General features: G+C 39.5%; 1 protein-coding gene across 6 annotated transcripts in view; it reads left to right on the top strand.

Annotated features, from left to right (window-relative positions):
- Positions 1–2,063: 2,063 nt before the first annotated feature.
- The window catches only part of VEPH1 (ventricular zone expressed PH domain containing 1), a 246,357-nt gene continuing 227,981 nt past the window's right edge, over positions 2,064–20,439 (top strand). For 3 of the 6 annotated variants that reach the window (XR_004382083.1, XM_032852594.1, XM_032852595.1), the window contains exons 1-2: positions 2,064–2,209; positions 10,340–10,634. Coding sequence is in view for 5 of the 6 variants with exons in the window: in XM_032852594.1 (XP_032708485.1) it covers positions 10,437–10,634 (198 nt within the window). In the remaining variant the exon portion in view is untranslated. The remainder of the gene's footprint in view (positions 2,210–10,339; positions 10,635–20,439) is intronic. The other 3 variants (XM_032852593.1, XM_032852596.1, XM_032852597.1) reach the window with 2 other exon arrangements.

The following is a 20,439-nucleotide window of genomic DNA, read 5'->3' as shown; positions in this document are numbered from 1 at the left end:
CCACCCAGATGTCCCTATTTCCCTGTTCTTAAACAACAACAACAACAAAATAACAACACTTGATTCTCACAGTCCAAGCCATGTGCTAGTTCGCTGAGCTAAAGGGGGCTTTCTGGATATGCCTGGGTATTTCTATAATGAGCTTTTGAAAAGCTGAATGGCTGAATACAGAAAGGTGTACTCAAAAGAGTGTCACAGTTTCAGGTAGAAATATTATTACAGAAACTGGAACCATCTAAAAATTCTGTGTTTATATGTAATTTACCCTTTTAAAGTTGCTTTGAAATTTATGTATCTTCTACAAAGGAAGCCTCTTGGTCCAGCTATGTGGTTAGAGAGGATGTTCTTTATTTCAAGTTTATCAATGGGGGCAGGGGAGGGTAGTGGTGGGAGTTGTACAGAAACAGAAGGGGAAAAAATAAAGATAAAGCTATACTTCGTGCAACTAATTGCCCAAAGGAATTTGAAAATTCTGCATGGATGGATGGATTTGGTGATCAGATTCATTGAGGTCAAAAAAGAATGTGGCCAGGAACTACCAGACAACTCCAGGTGGTTAAAGTGTTTTGGGAAAGTGACTATGATGATGTTGGTTAAGAGAATCAATTTAGAAAGTCACACTTTCAAGTATACTGAATGACTATGGTCTTCCCCAGGCCTTTCCTGCCTCCACTGGTGGTCCGTGAAAGCCTGTGGTTGTCATTAAAGGGACTCATTTGTCATAGCTGGTTCCTAACGCAGCTCATAGTCCACTTCCTTTGCAAGGGGCTGCACTGGGAAGACTGAGATCTCACAAACTGGCATTTGGCTAAGTTAGCCAAACCAAAACTCTTCAGAGGCAAAGGGCAGAAAACCAGGCATAAAATCACTCAGGCTATTAAGGAATTGGGTTACAGAGAAGGGTGGGTCTTGTCAACTCCAGGGCCAGCTGGTTTAAGTGGTCCAAACAAAGTCACTAAGGTTTGGTTTCTTGGTGGCAATGCGCAGGGTCAACCAGACCTTACATCTTCTTGTCGTCAAGTCTAACAGGAAAGACTCTGTCCCCTCAGAGCCCCGTTCATCTTTCTCATGACTCCCACTGGCCTGGAAAGGGTCATCCCTCATTCTCTCAATCAAACACTAAGGTCAGGAGAACATGATCTTTCTGATTGGCTAAGACCTAATGGGTTTATGTCAGTGAACTCTGCCCAAAGAATGTTGTTTTGAAGGGAAATTTGGGTACAGATTTTACCAGAAGTGGGATAAATGGCTGTTGGGTGGCAAATACAGGAGAAAGTCCCCTTCACCCCAGGAGAATGCATTTTAATTGAGCCGGCAATGTATTTACATGGCAGCATGATTGCCAACGACATAGAAATACTGGTATTTCCAGATGTACACCTTATACCTTACTTTTCCCCACCGCCCTGCCCCCCACACTCACACTTAGTTTGACTGAAAGCTAGATAGAAGAGTCTCAGAGATATCCTGTTGCTTTATGTGCAGACAAAACCTCAGATCAATAAGGGGAGAAAACCCATGTCAGACACATAAAAGGGGAGAGGAGAGCCTCCAGATATAACAATCCACTGGGTACCACCAATTAATTTATGCATGAGAGGTTTGGAGAGCATTCTCCTTAAAAGAGAGAGAGATGTAAGACAGCTCATAAGAGATCCCCAGTGTATTAGGCCTGAGAAGAGGAGTTCTATATTTGGATGGTGAAAGGAAGTGAATTAGCAATTTGGATTGGTGCAAGAAAAAAACAGAGTCGGTTTGGAGAAATCCCCAGTGCTGGTAGGGATGCTTCATTCAGCCATTCAGCATTTCTCGAACAATACCAATAGCATAGTTAGACACCGGCCGTTTTGTTTCTCTCAAGGTGGTTTTTTTTTTTTTTTTTTCCCCATGTGTTTGCTTTAAATACTATCTCCTTCCCCCACTTCCCTCTTTCCATTCCTCACTGAGCCTTTCACTGATGCCTGCCTGATAAAAGGCTCCCCATCTGATATTAACCTAAAACTTCCTTGATTCTTTAAAGTGAGTTATTCATTAACAGAAGCTAAGTTACTGGTTGTTAGGCAAATCTTCTAATTCTTGCAAACCACTGATCTGCTCAGAGAAGCTTCTCTAAATCTACCGTAGAAATAAGGGAAGCTTTGTGCCAATTGTTAGCGCTAAGCAGAAGGTTAGGAGAGAGAGAAGTTACGCATTTGCTGGATCGCACACGGTGAGTCCAGGGGAGGGAAGCAAGCAAGTGTACAGCCAGCCTGCCGGACGAGCAGTGCAGGAGAGCACGGCAGCTGCCAACAGGACAGGACAGGATGAGGCAGGAAGGGGCAGGGGCTACCGGGCTGCCTCTGGGCTCCATCATGGGCACCAGCCGAGTTACTCTAAAAATCAAGCATTTTGCCTTCTATTTCCTATGATGGCCAGAGTTTCCTGTGCTGAGAGGTATGGCTATCTTTTTTCCCAGTCCTTTTGTTCAGCAAAAACAAAAGCTAATTAACGTAAGTGTCAGAAGCTGCAGTGATGAAGGAGTGGGCTGCAGGAGTGGGGCAGAGAAACTTCCAGGGGCGGGCCGATTATGCAGATAAAGCACATTTGGGAGTTGTGTGTCTAGCTCTGTATGCCTGCTTTTCGGTTATTAGGGTAAAAAAGCCACCTCTCTGTGGGTTATTAAAACATGTCTCTAGGCCTCAGGAGCAGAAAACCGCGCTTCTAGGTTCATAATATGTGCATTTTTGTTTTACTCCAAAACTGTCTGGGCTCATTTCTATTTCACACTTTTGTTTACCTCAAGAAACATCTCGCAACCTGCAAAGAAATTGGCCCTGCCTCTGATTTTCAAAGAAAATTCAACAGCATCATTCCAGTCAGTGGGTTGAGCAGACACCATTACTGTTAAATGTTGCTCTCTTTTTTCCTTTGGGTATTTTAGGTATCTTACAAACTGTAATTGAATCAAACTACTTTTTTGCTCTTTCAAATACATATTTAAGTTGCTATAGTTATCAACCATTGGAGTACATGACATTTTAAATTGAAACACGGAGGTTTTCAATTTAAGGAACAGAAAAAGTACTTAAGGAATTATTTGAATTGGTCAATGCAGGTGTTCATGGAATTTAAAGGTAAGTAAAGACACGTTTAGCATTGAATTTTCTTTGTAATTTGAGAGTTTGGGTATGTTTTTTGGAAAAAGAAACCTACAAAATTTGAATTAAAAAAACCTTAGCAAGATTTAAGTTCATTATTGATATTTATAGTGATATAAGATCTATTCAATGTATACCAATATTTATATCAAATTTAAGAAAATTTGACCTGCAAAGTCAAAATTTATGAAAATGGATACACTATGAAATCATTACTACAAATCACAAATTCTTGGTTAAGAAAGTTTGTTAGACTTTAAGAAATTTCCCTCATTCCCAAAGAAAGAAAATATTTCCTATCTGTTTTTCAATAAATTGCAATATGTATTCAAAATTAAATGTTTCTTGAGCTCTTGCCTAAACAGGTCACCAAACCTATTTTTTGTAAGTGCTTGTGATAATTAGCCTGCTACAAACTTAGACTGTCTGAGTTCTAGAAAAAGACCACGGGCTGAGTCCTTTCGCATCATTTGGAATAAGCCAGCCTCGGAGGCTTTCAGTAGAAGTGAATGAAGCTACATGTCGTGGTAGAGGAAAGCGAGAGACGCACAGGGAACAATAGACATCTTGTGGCAAGGGCTGAAATGTATGCGGGCAATTCCCATGGGAACGCCTGTAGCTCTTTCATGCTGTGTGAAAAAGATGCTCCTTGAAAAGAATCTTTAATCCTTTCTTTCAAGGGAAAATCTATCTGAGAGCTTTACTGAAAGTTTCTAGAACCCAAACGGGTATCAGTTAGTCAGTGGGCATTTATAATAAAGGTGAATAAGATGAGAAGGTTTTGATGTGCCGTAGTGTTGTCCAAAGCATAACATAAATAAATGCTGCTATTCTAGAATGTTCTAAAGTGAAGAAACCAGAGAATATCCTAACCCCAAGTTGGAAGCTAGAGGCTAATTTTCTCAGAATAAGTTGGCTTGCTGAATTAGTTATGTTTATTGAAACTCCCCCAAAGAGCCTCAACTTTTTCCACAGGTGGTATCCTTATAGTGCGGCAATTAAGTCCACCAGTTCATGTGTATTTTTATTTCATAGATCTATGGATGAATAATAGAGTAAACCAGCAATGTTTTATTAGTGCCCATTGAGTGCAGGTCACCTTGAAAAGTCATAAAAAACTTTTTCCTCTGGTGCCTTGCAGGGAATTATACAGTCCATTCTCATTAAGAAATGTGGGAGTGAGCTCTACACTTATATCGAAAACTAGGTATTTGGATTATCCAACCACAAAAACGTCTGAGATGCATTGTATTTCAGTCTATTTCTACTCTAAAAAAAATCTAGTTACTGTTTAGCCATGTTTGGGGGTAAGGCTATTTCTCCAGGGAACAAGATTGCCAAAAAAAAAAAAAAAATCAACAGGGACACTTTCAAGATAGTGCCTAAACTACATTTAAATTTGGGGTAGAGTACAGCTAGGATATAAATATGATATCCTAGATGGAAAAGACCTATGCATCTCTAACATGTGAACTCAGTGTTGGGCAGAAGTACAGAGGTGTATCAGCTTTGGAAAGGGACGACCTAAGGACATGTTAACGGGAAAATGATCTACAAGAATAATGACATTAGGGATAAGATTGCTGTTACATCTTGTGTGGTTGCTATATGCTAGGTTCTATGTTGAATGCTTTACATAATCTCATGAAATCTCCCAGCCACCCATATCACAATCCTCAGGTGCAAATAAGGAACCTGAGGCTCAAGGAGCTTAATTAACCAGTCCTGATTTACACTGCAGATAATGTCATAGCTGAGCCCAATTGGGTGTGAGTCCCCACACTCTCACCACTCTGCTCTTCTTCCTGGGTTCCTAGAACAGGTCGAATTCTGGACCCTATACTCCTTTAAAAATGTAAGAAAATTGGATAAAATCTGGCAATAAGAACCACTAATAATGAATAGAGAACGAGGAAGAGGGAAGCCTAAAGCAGCAGAGCCTGTTCCTTTGAAAGAGGAGACTGCATCGTATCTGTAAACCAGAAAATTATCAGCGAAAGGCTACACCTGCTCATGGATGACTGGCTTCTCCATTTTTATAGAGCAAACCCTTCAAAGGGATTCTCCATATGTGGATGGCATAAAAATGTGATTGATCACCCGGTGTCTGGAAAGGTCATTCCCCTGGAGCTTAGGACCTGGTTCAATGGCAGGTGTGTCGTCACTAAGACCACACGCCTTTGCAGGAGGGTAGCTCTTCTGGAAGTCCCATCCTCATGATTACACAGATGAATCTGTCTACAGCTCAGCTTCCCATATGTTTTGCCAGCAGATAAGAGATTTGATGGGCGGTAGACCCTCTATAAGGACAAATTAGAGATAAAGAGGAATACAATGAAAAAACATATTTTCTTTGATTTGTTTATGTATTTGAGAGAGAAAGCAAGTGAGCAAGAGAGAGAGCAGGCAGGAGGAGCAGAGAGACTCTCAAGCAGACTCCACGCTGAGCACGGAGCCCCCTGAGCAGAGATCACGACCCTGAGATCGCGACCTAACCTGAAACCAAGGATCCGATGATTAACCAGCTGCACTACCCAGGCACCTCTAAGAACATGTTTTCTTAATGCACCATTAAGCATTGAAACCTTTAAGTGTTGAGAGTTTCAGGATCTTTTTCTCCTCTAGATTATCAGTAAGATTAAACAAGATAAACATTTTCTCTGAGTGTCACGGCAATATTTAACGTACAAATCTAACTTAAAGTGCCAATCCAAGTGGATTTTTAGGAAAAATCTCCCAGCGAGTAGAGTGGAAAAAAAGAAGGTATGCTTTTTGGTTTAGTGTGATTTGTTCATTTTAGTAGCCACTTCCTGCATCCTTAAATTTGCAACAGTATTAATCTAGAGGCAGAACAAGGGGACCACAGCTTTTGGAGTTGTGACTCACAGGACAAATGCTCAGTGTTCCAAACTCTGGGTGTGTAGTCCTGGGAGGGAGTGAGTTCACGAAACCGCAGTCCTCTCTTCCCCAGGCTTTGAGAAATGGCCCCCAGTAGCCATTCCGTTCACCTGCCAGAGTTTCTGTTGAAACTGTTTCCTGAGTGGCTTTTTCTATCCACCCCCCTCCAGCCCCGTTCTTCCCAGGGAAAGTATAGATTTTCAGGAACACAGGAGGTTTTGTGTTCTGTTAAAAACAACTTCACTTGACTGGGGCAGGCTTTCTGTTTCACCCCAGGAAACAGAGCCTCTCAGAGGCAACTCTCCACTGGGTGAGGTGCCGCCTGTCACCTGACCGGCTCTGGCGATGCCAGTGGCAGTAGGCTGCATTCCTTGAATTTTTCCACCGGGCGCCAAGAGCGAGCGCAGCAATGAGCAGCTTTGGGTTCACTGAGCTGAGTGGATTCCTCTCGCCGTGCGCTCGGAGTCCGTGGCTCGGATCTCCCACCCAGTCTCAAAACAGCCAGCTGAATAACAGCAAGTTGCCCACCTTTGAAGAGTAGCACGAAGGTAAATCCAGTTTGTGGGGACAGCTGGGACTCCCTGATATGTGTCACATGGGACTCATAATCACTTTTGTGTGTGGTGTCTGCGTCTCCGTGCAGAAACTTGACTTGTCAACAGATACCTGCTGAAAAAAATAGATACTAAGTAAGGAAAGTGGGCTTCAGGTGAGGGTCCCTTAAGGATTAGGGAGAGAAGCTAGGAGAGCAAAAGCTGGGAGTAAAAAGGGCTTTTATATGTCGGTTTTTGTAATTCCAAAAGTACAAGATTGGAGGCTGACCTACTTGGAAGTGAATCTTGGCTCTGCGTGTAACCTTCGACGCAGTGCCTCACCAGTCCTTTTTCCTCTTTGGTAATAATATCTACCTGCCGAGTTGATGGGAGAATGGAGGAGAAAGTCTCTAGCAAAGAGCTGAGTGCATGGAGAACCCCGGCGGTGCACACACATGTGCACACGTGCACACACGTGCATGCTTGTGTGGATTCGGTGGGCACATCTGTACATGTGCATATAGGCCACAGGACTGTGGCATTCATAAGCGTAGGGAGTTTCTCAGAGGATGAGGTGGAACTTGATCTGTCTCTGACCTTCTCTACTGTTGCAGAGAGATCAGCCCGGGAAGCCAGACACCTGAGCAAAACATTGACCAGAGCTGCTGAAAAATAAATAACATGCCTTGCTGATCCTTATCCAGGAAGGGGCGGTATAATGTACCATGTGGGGTGCCCTTTACATGAAGACTGATAGAAGCAAGCAGCTCAATATTATCACATGTGGTCATGTATGCAGCTGATAGGGCTTCGTTCTGGGAGACCAATTACCTTCAGTTCTGACTCTGCAGAACTGACTCTACTCTCTGGGTGTTCCTGGGCTGGTTGCTTTCCTCTCTGAGCATCCGTTTCTCATCACATGGAATTGTCATGAGAATTAAGTGACTCAGTCCTCAGGAAGCACTCATAGTAGTGCTTTCCACATGGTAAACACCTGCTGAACATTAGCTGTTGGTGTCATTATTTGACAAAGGGCTCTTTTATGTGTTACTAGCTTTGATCTTCAAAATGACCTGGTGAGATGGACGAGGCATGCATTAGCCCCATTTTGCAGATAAAGAAACTGAGGCTCAGGGAAGGGAAAAGCATGCACCAAACCTCAGTCTGCAGACAAGCAGCTGACTTAGTATATCCTCAGCACGTGTGCATTGAAGGAAACCTGTCTGAAAATGTCTGGCCTGAACACCATTTCCTCCACAAAGCCATTCGTTACCATCTTCCCCAGGAGAGATTGCTCTCTCCCTTGTAATTCCCCAAACTTCCTTTTATGGGACAGAGGAGACTTTCCTCTGGGTCATCCTAGTGTTGTAGAATGTTTGGTGTAAGTCTCACCTCTCTCTAACTCACCTTAGACGTGTGAAAGTTCTCATGGACGGTGGTGTTTTGAACAATACTGTTTTGTACATGATGGATACTCAAGGGTAACAGCCGGAATGTCAGGCTATGTACCAGGGGTCACTGTGAGTGTGGAGAGCAAAGAAGGAGACCAGGGAAAACCTGGGGTGCTCCTCTCGACCCGTACGTATTTCTGCTCCATCTCCACGCTCAAGCCATGCTATGTCTGGGGCAGATGTCTCTGCTTCAGGAACCATGAGATGTTGACCAACAAGCTGGCTGGTCATCCAAAGTCTTATTTTCCTGAATATTATTTCACTGAGACCCTGTCACTGCCAATCCCTGAAGGTAGGGGGAGAAATTTGTTCAGGGGACAATTCAGGAAAACACGGTCCTAATTTTTCCTATAGAGATCGTACTCCACCTTCCACATCCTTACTTTGTAGGACTCTCACTCTGCTCTCTCTCCAGCCCCCAAAACTCTCCCCTGAACCCCCACCCCCAACCAACTCTCCTGATTTTCTCTTCCTCTAAGCTTCTCTTCCTTGTGACTTTCCTGGTGTATGCTTGGCCTAAACCCCAGGGTATAGATGGGCAAGGTTGCAGAGTCCCTCCTTTCCTCAGTGTCGGAGGGAAGAGAAATTCATTTCATGCTTTATGACACCACCCATATCTTCATCTTCAAATGTTAGGACTTTTACTCCTAACAGTAGCCGTGCATCAAGCCCTATGTGAAATCAGCATGTCATAGTGGTAATGAACCAGGAGGCTAGCTCTGGAATCTCTGAGCCCAAATCCCAAATCTCCAGTTTGCTAGCTGTGTGGCTAGGGCAAGTTATTAATGCCTCGGTTCCTCACCACTAAAATGGGGATGAAATTTCCTTCTATAGTTATTATGAGGGTTAAGTGTGTTAATGTTTGCAAAGCGCCCAGAACAGTGCCTGGCACAAAGGCAAGCATATGTAAGTATTGGGTATCATTTTTCTAGAGCTGGTAGATAGCACAAAAGTTGCATGTAGGTAATATTGCCCTTGACAGCCCTTCCGTGGCCTACAAACTGCACTGATAGGACTTATTTAACAAGCACCCGGTGAAGGACTGGGCTTGTGTTTAGAGACCACATTGCATGGAGAATATGTGCCTTTAAACTTTAACATTACATTCAGTGCCCAGAGGTGCCTTCACAGTGACAGCTCGGGGAGGGGGTCTGAGATCACCCAAGGGAGCAACAGACTCTCCTCTCCCTTTCACACTCATTCTGGGGAACACATTCTGAATGAAATGCTGGGCAGAATTGCCTACTCCTTATATTCTTATATTAAATAAATCACCCTCGGCTCTCACTCTTGGAACATGTATCTGCATTTGTAAGTTACATGAGATGACTCTACTTCATTGTAAACCACAGGGAAGCCCACTGGCCTGAAATCCTTTCCTGTAACTACCATGGAGACTTTGGAAAGTCGATGGCTAAGGTCTCTACCCGTGTGAATGGTCTGTGATTTTATTCGGCCCGGAGGAGAACTGATGAGAAAAATCAGATATTTACTTTGTGCCATTGCCCTTCTCTCTATGGACTGTTAATTGAGTTAAGAAATATAGTGGGACTTTATTACTTCAACTGTGGGAATAGAGGTAAGATTGCCTTATCCCAATGCCTTCCCTCTTTAGCCTGCATCACAATGCTATCACTTTCAAGTTCGGTGTTCAAATTCAAATTCATACTCACATTCAGCAGAGATCTGTAGCCTCAGACTCCCAGGCAGAATCCTTTCTTTCATTTCTGCTTATTTAGAGAGTATATATGAACAAGGCAAGTATTGAGATCACCTCCTGGATGTAGGATGGGGGGAGCTTCTGTTGTCAGTATAGGAAAGAAACCCAGCCAAGATGGCAAGCACTGATTTCCCTGTCCAGGAATAAAAAGAAACTCAGGCAGTGGTTCTAAGAGATGTCTTCTGTGTTCGCTCTTTCCTTTCACTGCCCTTTTCTGTTTGGTTTCCATGGGAATCTGTTTGGGGGAAATCTGGTGAGTGTTGAGCATATCAGTGCTTGTCCACTTGTTTCCTTACGGCATGAGAGAAGGAGAAGCATATAGAAAGGAGACAAGTAAGTGTGAAGGCTAAGCAGCTTTTTAAGGTTCATAGTAAATTCTAGAGAAACCTAATAATTTTTGGCAAGAACTTTCAGGATAAAAACAAACAAACAAACAAACAAACAAAGGAAGAGCTCATTTGAAAGTCATCAAGTCAGGATCTGTTACTCTGTGTGCATTTCCAAATGTCTTTTTTCCCTCTCTCTGCTGGGCACCAAGTTCATATCCTGAGCCAGGCCATTCTACTAATACTTACATTGTATCATTTGTTTCTTTTCCAGAGAGAGTCAAAGAAGACCTCAAATTCTGGAGAAAAATGACCTTGCAAGGATTACAAAGTATACTTCCTACTGTATGTTTTTGTCTTACTAACCTCTGATGACTGAAACATACGGCCCTGGACCTGCAGAAAGTCCACTGATTATCAAACTACTCATCATGCATCAACTGTTCAGACTGGTTTTAGGACAAAAAGATCTTTCACGAGCTGGGGACCTCTTCTCCTTAGATGACTCCGAGATTGAAGATAGCCTGACAGAAGCTTTGGAGCAAATTAAAGTAATTAGCTCATCTTTGGTAAGTAAACTAGTTTTTAAACTAGATACCCGAAGTAACTTAGAGCCAAATAATTGTATGTATATGTTGGGGGAAAGAATCTTTGCATAGGGAAAGAGGAAAGACCACTTAATATTGGTTCCTTTTAACCCAGCTCTGTGGTTTAGTTTAACATCTAAGAAATAACACCAGGGTAGTCACTGACTTATGGGGGCAGCGAGGCTGCCTACTGCCCACTCCCAGGGATGAGAACTCGGGAAATTGCATACCAAGGAGGAATTATCACAAAAAGGCTTATCTAAGGCTGTTTTTCTATCCTCAAAATGACACGGAGAGGAGTGGGAGCAAATCCTGGGAAAAGCAGATGGGCCAGGCTATATGACAGCATCAGTAAACAAAGCAGGGTGTGTGGAGGAGGGTGAATAATGAAAGAAGGCAGGATGACACCTCCTGCCACACAGGTAACAGGAGACCAGGACAAGGATCACTCTGTTGCCAGAAGTGACAGTTGCCCAGGGCTTGATAACACTGATTCTGTGTATTTCTATACAATCTCCATTAAAAAACAAAAACAAAAAAAAACAACTCTCATTTTACTCCTTTTTCTATACCCACCCATTTAATTCAACTCACCCATCATTAGCCCGCAGTGTGATCAGACAAATTTAAATTCCTCATCAACCCTCCCATCCCTTTGTTTCTCCTCAATGTCAAGATTATATATTCTGAAAGCACTTCCTAAAGGGGGTGGATGTGGAGTGCCCCGTGTGGTTTGCTGTTGCCTTTCTTCACTGTGCTTGGACCCTCCATGAGGTTAGTCCCATTTCAAAGGCCAACTCTCCCAAGCATCTCTTGTGCCTTCACAGCTCAGTAACGTTTGTTAAGACTTGGCACAAACAGCACCTGGGCAGAGGAAAGAGACAGGACTTTAGCCATAAAATACTGAATTACCAAATGTGTACACATTTCACAGATCACAGCTTTCTTCCATGTTTTAATGGAGAGATGTTTGAAAGGCTTACCAGCAACTAGCGTGGCTTCCTCCCCAAGACTGTCAGCTGCTCACTTATTGGCTGCTATGAACACACCATGTCCCTGCTGTGGCCAATGAAGTCATTGCCCAAACACTCGTTTCTCAGCTAACATCTTTGACAGCAGTTATGTGTCCATATTTATTTTTTTTCCCAGAACGTTAATCAGCTTAGTCTGACTCAAAACACAAAGTATTCCTGGTACATTTCCACTTTCCGGGCAGGATTTCTGTGCTGTTTCCAGCAGCCCCTTCCTTCACAGTCCTGTGGAAACCAATTGGCTGAATATGCCACTGATTTTCATCTTATCTAATAAGAATATAGATATAGATATCTTTATATAGGCATATATAGATATAGATGTATTCCCTGAAGACTATTTCCACTAGAGGTCACTACTGTCAGTGATTTCTTTGGTTTTCTTCATCAATTGCTTATTTTAATAGATGTCAAATTCAGAATTTTAGGACAGGAGAGTTCTGTTATATAACCCCACTTTTAACCATTAAGGCAGACAGGTCCCTTGTCACCAGGCGCACTCTCTGTCCTTTAAGCCCTCTGATCAGCAACCCACCAGACCAGCAAGGCTGGAGAGCTAGTGGGTCTCCTGTGGTCTTCACCTGCTAACTTCAATCATGTCTCACTTCCATTTCTCTATCCATAACAGTGGCGTGGGCAGATGGGTGGCAGAATAAAAAGAATTTGTTTTTAGAGGGATTGTGCAGATCAGTTCATTTTTTCTGTTTGTTATTCAATCCTAGTTATAAGTGTGTCTCAGTGTGGAATTCCTTCTCCCATTCCATTCCTTTCAAAGCCAGTTCAAGTTTCATTATTCCTGAAATGGCTTCTAGTGATTCTAGTTCATAGTGATTACTTCCTTCTAAAAATACATAGTTGTCCTTTGGCATGATACTCTGTTCTCATAGAGAATCATCTATTCATATGACCTCCTCCAGGGCAACTTCTACATTATGGAATCCTAGATCTATGTTTTCAGCCTTGGTATCTCTCCCTCATCTCAAGCCCCTATGACTTGATATCCATGATCTCAACACAATCTATCTGAATTAGAAGTTATCATCTTTCTTCCAGCTGTACTATCACTTTCTTAGATCTCCAGATTTGCAACCTGGAGTCACTCTTGACCTTTTTCTCTCACTCTCTCCTTTCTCTCTTCTATGGACACTACCTGAGAAATGCCTTTTCACTGGCTCCTTCTTTTCCCTTCCTGCTCACTATCCCCCTGGCTCAGGCCATCAAAACAAATTTGACCTTCTTGCCTTTGGTTTTACTTTTCTCTAGCTCAGTGTACTAACAGCTACCCAATTAAATTTCCCCAAAAGATTTTATTGCATGTATCCCGTTGTCCAAAATCTTTCCATGATGCCTCAATGCCCATGACAGTCAATGACCAATGCCAGCCATTAGTCCACTGAACAAACATGTCCACTCTATGGCTCACTTCCTTGTTATCTATATCCCATCTTCCCCTTATTAGAGCTTTCCTAATAGCTTAAATCTCAGTAATCAATTCTACTTCTCTACTCCTCTTTACAAACAAAGAACTAGAAGGGATCTAAATCATCTTTTCCAACTTCTTTCCAGCCCAGAAATCCCTTCATTAGGATTCCTGACAAGCAGGTGACCGCTCTTTCTACCCTTGCTATGATGAGAACATAGTAAGTTTCTAATATTTTTTTTCCTGCTCCTTATTTTTCCTTTCATAAATTTCCTTTTGCCATTGCATGAAGCCTCCATGGAACCTTCAGTCAGTTTTCTGCCTTGCCCTTGCCAGGACAGCAGAGAGGGAAAAAGTGGGGACACCTCGTTATGCCAATCAGATCTTATTTCCTGGTAGTTCCAGAAAAAAGTCAGTGAAGGTGATTTGTCATGATGATGGTGCTTAAAAGAGATAGTCCTTTGTTACTGTTATCCAAACTTTTCTGTTGCTTATGACCAATCCTAACTTACAAAGAGACAGTTGTTCCACTGTCAGAATTTTAAATTGTTAGTGTGTTCCTCCTTTGGGCCAGCTGAAATCTTACTCTTTGTATTGTCTATACATTATTCTTTGGTCTGTTCATTGCCCCAACAATCAAGAGCATAACTCTGTTCCTATAAGAACTTTAAACATATGAAGATAGGTATCAGGGATCCCCTCTAGCTTCTCTCTTCTCAGCACACATCTTTGGTGTCCTAGTGTCCCTATGTTTTTCCATGACAAAGAAGGAGCCTATGGCGGAGAAAGGTTATACTACCTCACATTTCCAGGCTTTGATCTGGAAGCTGAATTTTGTCAGTACATGAAAAATTCTATCCAAATCATGCTCTCCAAATGCAAGACTCAGAGGTATAAATTAGAGTGCTGATTTACTGATTTACAATGAAAATTATAATTCATGTCAGAATTTGTGTGCTCCCATGCCATCCCCACCAAGTGTATTACCCAGTCTTTCTCTAGACAATGGGTATTATCATTGATTAGGTTTCCTCTTCCTCTGTTAGGATCATGTCCAGTCCTATCACCCGATATTTAACTCACCTGTAGTCACTCATGTACAGATAGCATGTTGGGTTAATCCTACTCACACAAGTGCATTTTTTTCTTTTTCACTTAATTCTCAAAGGGCAATCTTGTTTCCCTATTTTTGGAGAACATCCCATTGTAGCTCCCAAGTACTGCCTACATTCTCAACATTTTGGTTTCTTTCCACTGGAATCTTCCTAATTTATTATTGTAATTTGTCAAGGCCAAGTACTGAAACCAACTGCTTGAACAATTGCTGATAATAGTTGGATACTCTGTTTCTAAAATTTCTTTTCAACACAATTGGCCTCATTTATCCTGCCATGTACCAGAACCCTCAGCTTGAATCAAGACTTGTAATTAGAGAACTTGAAAAAAAAAAATTGTAGGTGTACTGTGACACATTTTAAACCAGTGTAATAATATTCTTTCCCTCAGGCCCTCGTTCTAGGACATTCATACCTTTTTAAAGTTATGATTCTGTCCAGTATATTACTTCTCATTCCCATCTTTGTAGAACCTGAAAATTTGGCAAGCAACTCCTCAATCCTTTCCCTAAGGTCATTCACACAATCACTCAACCTTCCTAGATTCCATTCTATGCTCCATGCCCTCTTTTCCACTAGTTTGTCCAAAATACTGCTGGGGATACTTTGTCCTTATATTTTGCTTTCAAAATGTGACTGCTCACTTAAAATTCTCTCCAAGTTCCTCAATGTGCCTTTAAGTTTTGTCTTTTCATTTCGAATTCTTTCTGGACTACTTTCATCTCATGATAATTTCTTCTACTACCCTGGCTCTCCTCCCAGACTACTTCATCCCTAAGCACCCATCCTCTTTCCACTCCTCCTTTCCCACCATGTTCCCTTTGCCTAAACCCATACACCTTACATACATCTTCTAGTTCTCTTTATTTTTTTTAAAGATTTCATTTATTTATTTTACAGAGAGAGAGAGAGAGAGAGAGATCACAAGTAGGCAGAGAGGCAGGCAGAGACAGAGGGAGAAGCAGGCTCCCCGCTGAGCAGAGAGCCCGATGTGGGGCTCGATCCCAGGACCCTGAGATCATGACCTGAGCCAAAGGCAGAGGCTTAACCCACTGAGCCACCCAGGTGCCCCTCTTTAATTTTTTTTAAACCAACAAAAAATGTTAGGCATACACAAATTGCCCAATTTTTAAAATTAGGTAAAATTGCAATCACTTGCATGATTCTCTCTGCTTTAAATCTCCTCCCTTTCCTCCCAGAGTAACCAATATCCTGACTATGGTATTTATCTATGAATGTTTTATTTCTTTGCTACACATGCATAACTTAAACATCATTTGTAGCATTGTATTCCATGTTTTTAAACCTTCTATAAATGGTATCATAAGGCTCAGTATAATGATTCTGAGGTTTATGATGGTATAGGTAGTCCCAATTAATTTTTTTTGGAGGAATGGAATGTTCCACTAAGTGACTATGCCATACTTTGATTATCCATTCTTCTTTTGATGGACATTTACTGTTTAAACAGTGTTGTAGTGAACATTCTTACAATCAATGTTTTTGGCAAATGTGCTAGTATTTCTAGTGACGACAACTAGGAGGGAAGCCACTGGCTTGGCGGTTTTATATACTTCCAGGTTTCTGATATGGCACCAGATTGTTCTTCTCTACAGTTGTACCTACTTACACTCCCATCAGCCCTGCTTGAGGTTCCTAGTGGCTTTATATCTTTACCAGTGCTTGCTGTTATCAGATTTTTAAAGTTTTTATTCATTTAAGTGAACCATATCTGATTGTTATTTAAATTTGCATTCCCCTCATGATTGGGAAGGGCAACAGATCATTTTTTCATGTTTATTTGCTATTTGTCATTTGGGTTTCCTCTTCAGTAAAGTACCTGTTTATGATTTTTTTTTTCTCTTTCCATTTTTCCATTGAGGTTTTTAAAAAGACTTTTCTTATTAATCCGTAAGAATTTTTTCTATATTCTTGGACAGACCCTGTCATGTATGAATGTTACAGGTCTCCTATTCCCAATGTAGCTTGCCTTATGCCTTTTACTGCAGTAATTCCTGATATCTGGTGGGACAAATATCCCCAAACTTCTTTAAAATATTAGCTTCCCAATTTTAATGAATGATTCCATGACTATCTTGATAGGAATTTTGTTATAGCTATGAATTTATTTGAAGAAAATTAACATCTTTATGTTACTATCTTCTTATCTGTGGATACTGTATACGTATATATTTACTTAGATTTTCTTAAATACCTTTAAATAAAGTTTTATGATTTTTTCCCTAAAGATCTTAAAAGTCTTGTAAGTCCTTTTTCCCCCCTTTTTAAATTTTATTTAAATTCCGTTAGCCAAGATACAGTACATCACTAGTTTCAGATGTAGTGTTCAATAATTTGTCAGTTGCATATAACACCTAAGTCCTTTTTTAAAAATGTAAGTATTTTAGATTTTTTTAGCTGAGATTATAAATGACATCCTTTAAAAATTATTTTCCAATTATTTTTCAGATGATTAAAACAGAAATGACAATTGCATCATGATCATAAATCCAGTAAACTTATTCAACTCTCTTATTAATACTAATATCTTGTCTATAAATTTTCCCCACTATTTGGCAACACTTATTAGGCACTTACGATTTGCCAGATACTACAGATGCTAAGGATACAAGAGTAAGAAAAATAGACAAAGAAATCTCTGTTCCCTTTTATTCCTCTTTTTCTAAGAACTGATTAATTTTATCAACTGCTTTTTCTACTCTTTTAAAGTAATCCTATTTTCCCTTTTAATTTTATTAATGAGGTGCATTATAATAATTGATTTTTAAAATACAAAGCCATTATAACATTCTGGGATAAAGTGAAATGTGACATTAATTTTAGTACATTTCCTTATTTGGTTTAATGTTTTTAAAGAAGCTTTGGAGCCATGAGATTAGCCTATAATTGTCCTTTCTTCCACTGTTTTTCCTTGACTTTGGTATCAAGTTATATGTACTTGGTCATAAAATGATGTGGGAAAAGTTTCCACATTTCTGTTATCTATGACTTTGTAAGATTGTGACAATCTATTTCTTAATTTCATAGAAAATTATAAAACCCTCTTGATAACATGCAGTTTTTTGGGGTGGGGGGGTTGGGGGAGTGGTGGTGCTGGTCAGTTTTTTAAAATTCATTTTAAAATTCACTAAATTCATTTCTTTGAAGAAAATTAGGAGGGGTTGCTTTAGTCACTTTTGGTAAAGTATCTTTTCTAGGAAACTATATATTTTATCCCAGGTTTCAAATTTATTGGCATAAAACTTTTTTATTTTATTTATTTATTTTTTTTGGTATGTGCTGCTATATCTGTAAATGTTCTTTTCACTGATTCTTTCATCTTTCATCTTTCATTCTTTCATCAATATAGTCAGAGCTTTGTCTTTCAAAAAACTTTTGATTTGTTAATCATCTGTATAGGGTCTTCTATCTCATTGACTCCTTTTTAAATGTTCACTTGTTTTCCTCTTTGATCTTTTTCTGGTTGTTTTCTACTGTTCTTTTTCTAATTCCCTCAGGTATATGATTAGCTTATTGTTTATTGTTGTTTGTTTTACTTTCTTATTTTCCGATATAAGCATTTGAGACCCTCAATTTCTTGCTGAGTACCATAAGTTTTGAGATATAGTATTTTCATTATGAATTCTAAATTCTTATTTTGATTGTGACTTCCTTTTTGATTCATCAGGGACTTAGAAGTTTGTGCTTTAATTTCCAGAAGAATTTTTGTAATCTTTTTGTTGTTAAGTTGAAATTTAGCTGCTTTGTAGTTGGACAACATGAATGGCAGGATACCATTTGTTTAGGCCTGGTCAAGACTTGTTTTGTAGCAAAGTTGATGGCTAATCTGTGTAACTAACAATGTTCCAGGAATTTTCCCAAGAGCTTACCACATGTTAATATATTTAGCCTTTTCAATAAACTTCTGAGATAAGTGTGCTAATATTCTCTCCATTTCATAGATAAGGAAACTGAAGCACAGAGAGGTTAATAATTTAACTTGTCCAAGACTATACAGCTAGTGAATAATCAAGCTAAGAATCAAGCCCAGAGAATTTGGATTCAGAAAACTCTTAGCCACTACACTCTCCTGACTCTTTAGATGTTATATTTGTGCCTGAGAGGAATGTGTATTCTTGAATTAGTGGGTAGAAGGTATTAAGTAAGTTGATGAAAGAACTCTTTTTTGATTGTATTGTCTAAGTTCTCTATATCCTCAATAAATTTGTGTTTGTTTAGACAGCCAAATGCTTAAGAGAGGTGTTTAAAAATTTCCCACTATAATTTTGGATTTGTCGATTTCTCCTTGTAATTTTGTCAAGATTGCTTTACAAATTTGGGAGCTTTTTTAAAAATTGAAGTATAATTAACATACAATGTTATATTAGGTTCAGTGTACAACCTGTTGATTCAATCATTTTATACATTACTCCATGTTCCCCACAGTAAGTAAAGTTACCATCTGTCGCCATATGAAGTTTTTACAATACTGTAGCTATATTCCCTATGTTGCCCTTTTCATCTCTATGACACTTATTTTATAACTGAAAGTTTTTTACTTCTTAAATCCCCTTGTTTTACCCGTCCTCCCACCCAGCTCCTCTCTGGCAACCTCCAGTTTTCAGTACTTAACAGTGTTTTTTTGTTTGTTTGCGTTCATTCGTTTAGTTTCTTAACTTCTACATGAGTGAAATCATATGGTATTTGTCTTTCTCTGGTTTATTTCACTTAGTCTATCTACGTTGTTTCAAATGGCAATATCTCATTCTTCTTTATGGCTGAGTAGTATTTGTGAGTGTGTGTGTGTGTGTGTGTGTGTGTGTGTATGTACTTTTGTATTAATAAGTTTGGAAGAGTTATTTATTCCTTGGAGAACTTTTCCTTTTTTAATTACATACACATTGTGCAACATTATTCTGCTAAGTTTTGCCTATTTTCTTTGAAATAGTTACCTATTTCCTCTTTTTCTTTTTCCTTTTTGCATTCTCACATCCTTATAACTTAAATATAATTTGTAAACACCATGTCAATATATTTTTTAAATAATCCAAATTGAAAATTTGTCTTTTATTAGTAAATTTAGTAAATTTATATTTATTATGATAAATTATATACTTGGATATATTTCTCCATTTTATTTAGGGTTACATTTCCTCATTTTCTAAATTTCTCTTCATCTTTTCTGCATTTTTTTCAATTCAGTGAAATTTTAGCTTTTCATTTTCTAGCTCTGTTGGCCCTGTTGGCTTGAAAGTTATATTCTATTTCTATTTTTTTAGTAGTTACCTTTAAAATTTTAACAAACATAGTAGCCATATATTGTCAATTCCAAGACAGACAGTTTTCACCTATTTATAACTCTGAAACCAGTATATATTTTATAGCTGATTACAATCTTACCATTCCTATTGGTCAGGTATTTAGCATAATAAAGTTGCTGTTGCCTACATGTGCATAAATTTTCCATAGCTTTTCATATTGTTAACATTCCAACTGAATTAGGTACATTATTGTTAACTACTAGCATTGGGTTAAGTGTCCACTTAAAATGGCACGTACCCTCACCCTAAAGCTTTTAGATTATAATGTGGTACTGAAAAAAACACTTCTTGAGTATGCAGGAAGGCATGGAAAAAGCACCAGAGTATAAATTTTACATTAGTGAACAAAAATATTCATCATTGTAGAAATGATAGGAATTCCACATTTTCTCACAAAATAATAACTGAAAGCTTTATGGAACCCAAAAAAGGATGTACTTTTTTTGGTTACTGAGATATTTGTAAAATATTGTCTATTATATCATAATAAGTAATACAACTGAAAGCAGGAGAAACAGACAATTCTCTTGGAAGGCATGAAAGAAATCTGAGAAATAAGAGGCTAGCCAGTACCATCAATTTATGTCTTGCATGGAATTCTCTTTAAGACCTGATATAACCAACAACTTAATTGGCAGTCTTCTTTCTTTCTTCATAATGGAAGATCTCACAATTGACACTGTCTTACATTTGATGGGTTACAATGATGTCTAAAGTTATTCAATAGCTCTCTTCTATTACCATCAGGACCTTGGAATACTCTTCTGCCCCTCTCATACATTAGTGTTAAGCAGGACTTTTTATTTCACCTTAATACCCTTGAAACTATTCTTTAAAATTGCTGATGTTTAAAAAAATTGACCCATTGTTTGTTTCAAGCACCTAGTATTTCCCCATTTT

The sequence above is a fragment of the Lontra canadensis genome, unplaced genomic scaffold, assembly GCF_010015895.1.
Source record: "Lontra canadensis isolate GAN:19392208 unplaced genomic scaffold, GSC_riverotter_1.0 scaffold6, whole genome shotgun sequence".
NCBI lineage: Eukaryota > Metazoa > Chordata > Mammalia > Carnivora > Mustelidae > Lontra > Lontra canadensis.
This window is presented reverse-complemented; position numbering and strand designations above follow the sequence as displayed.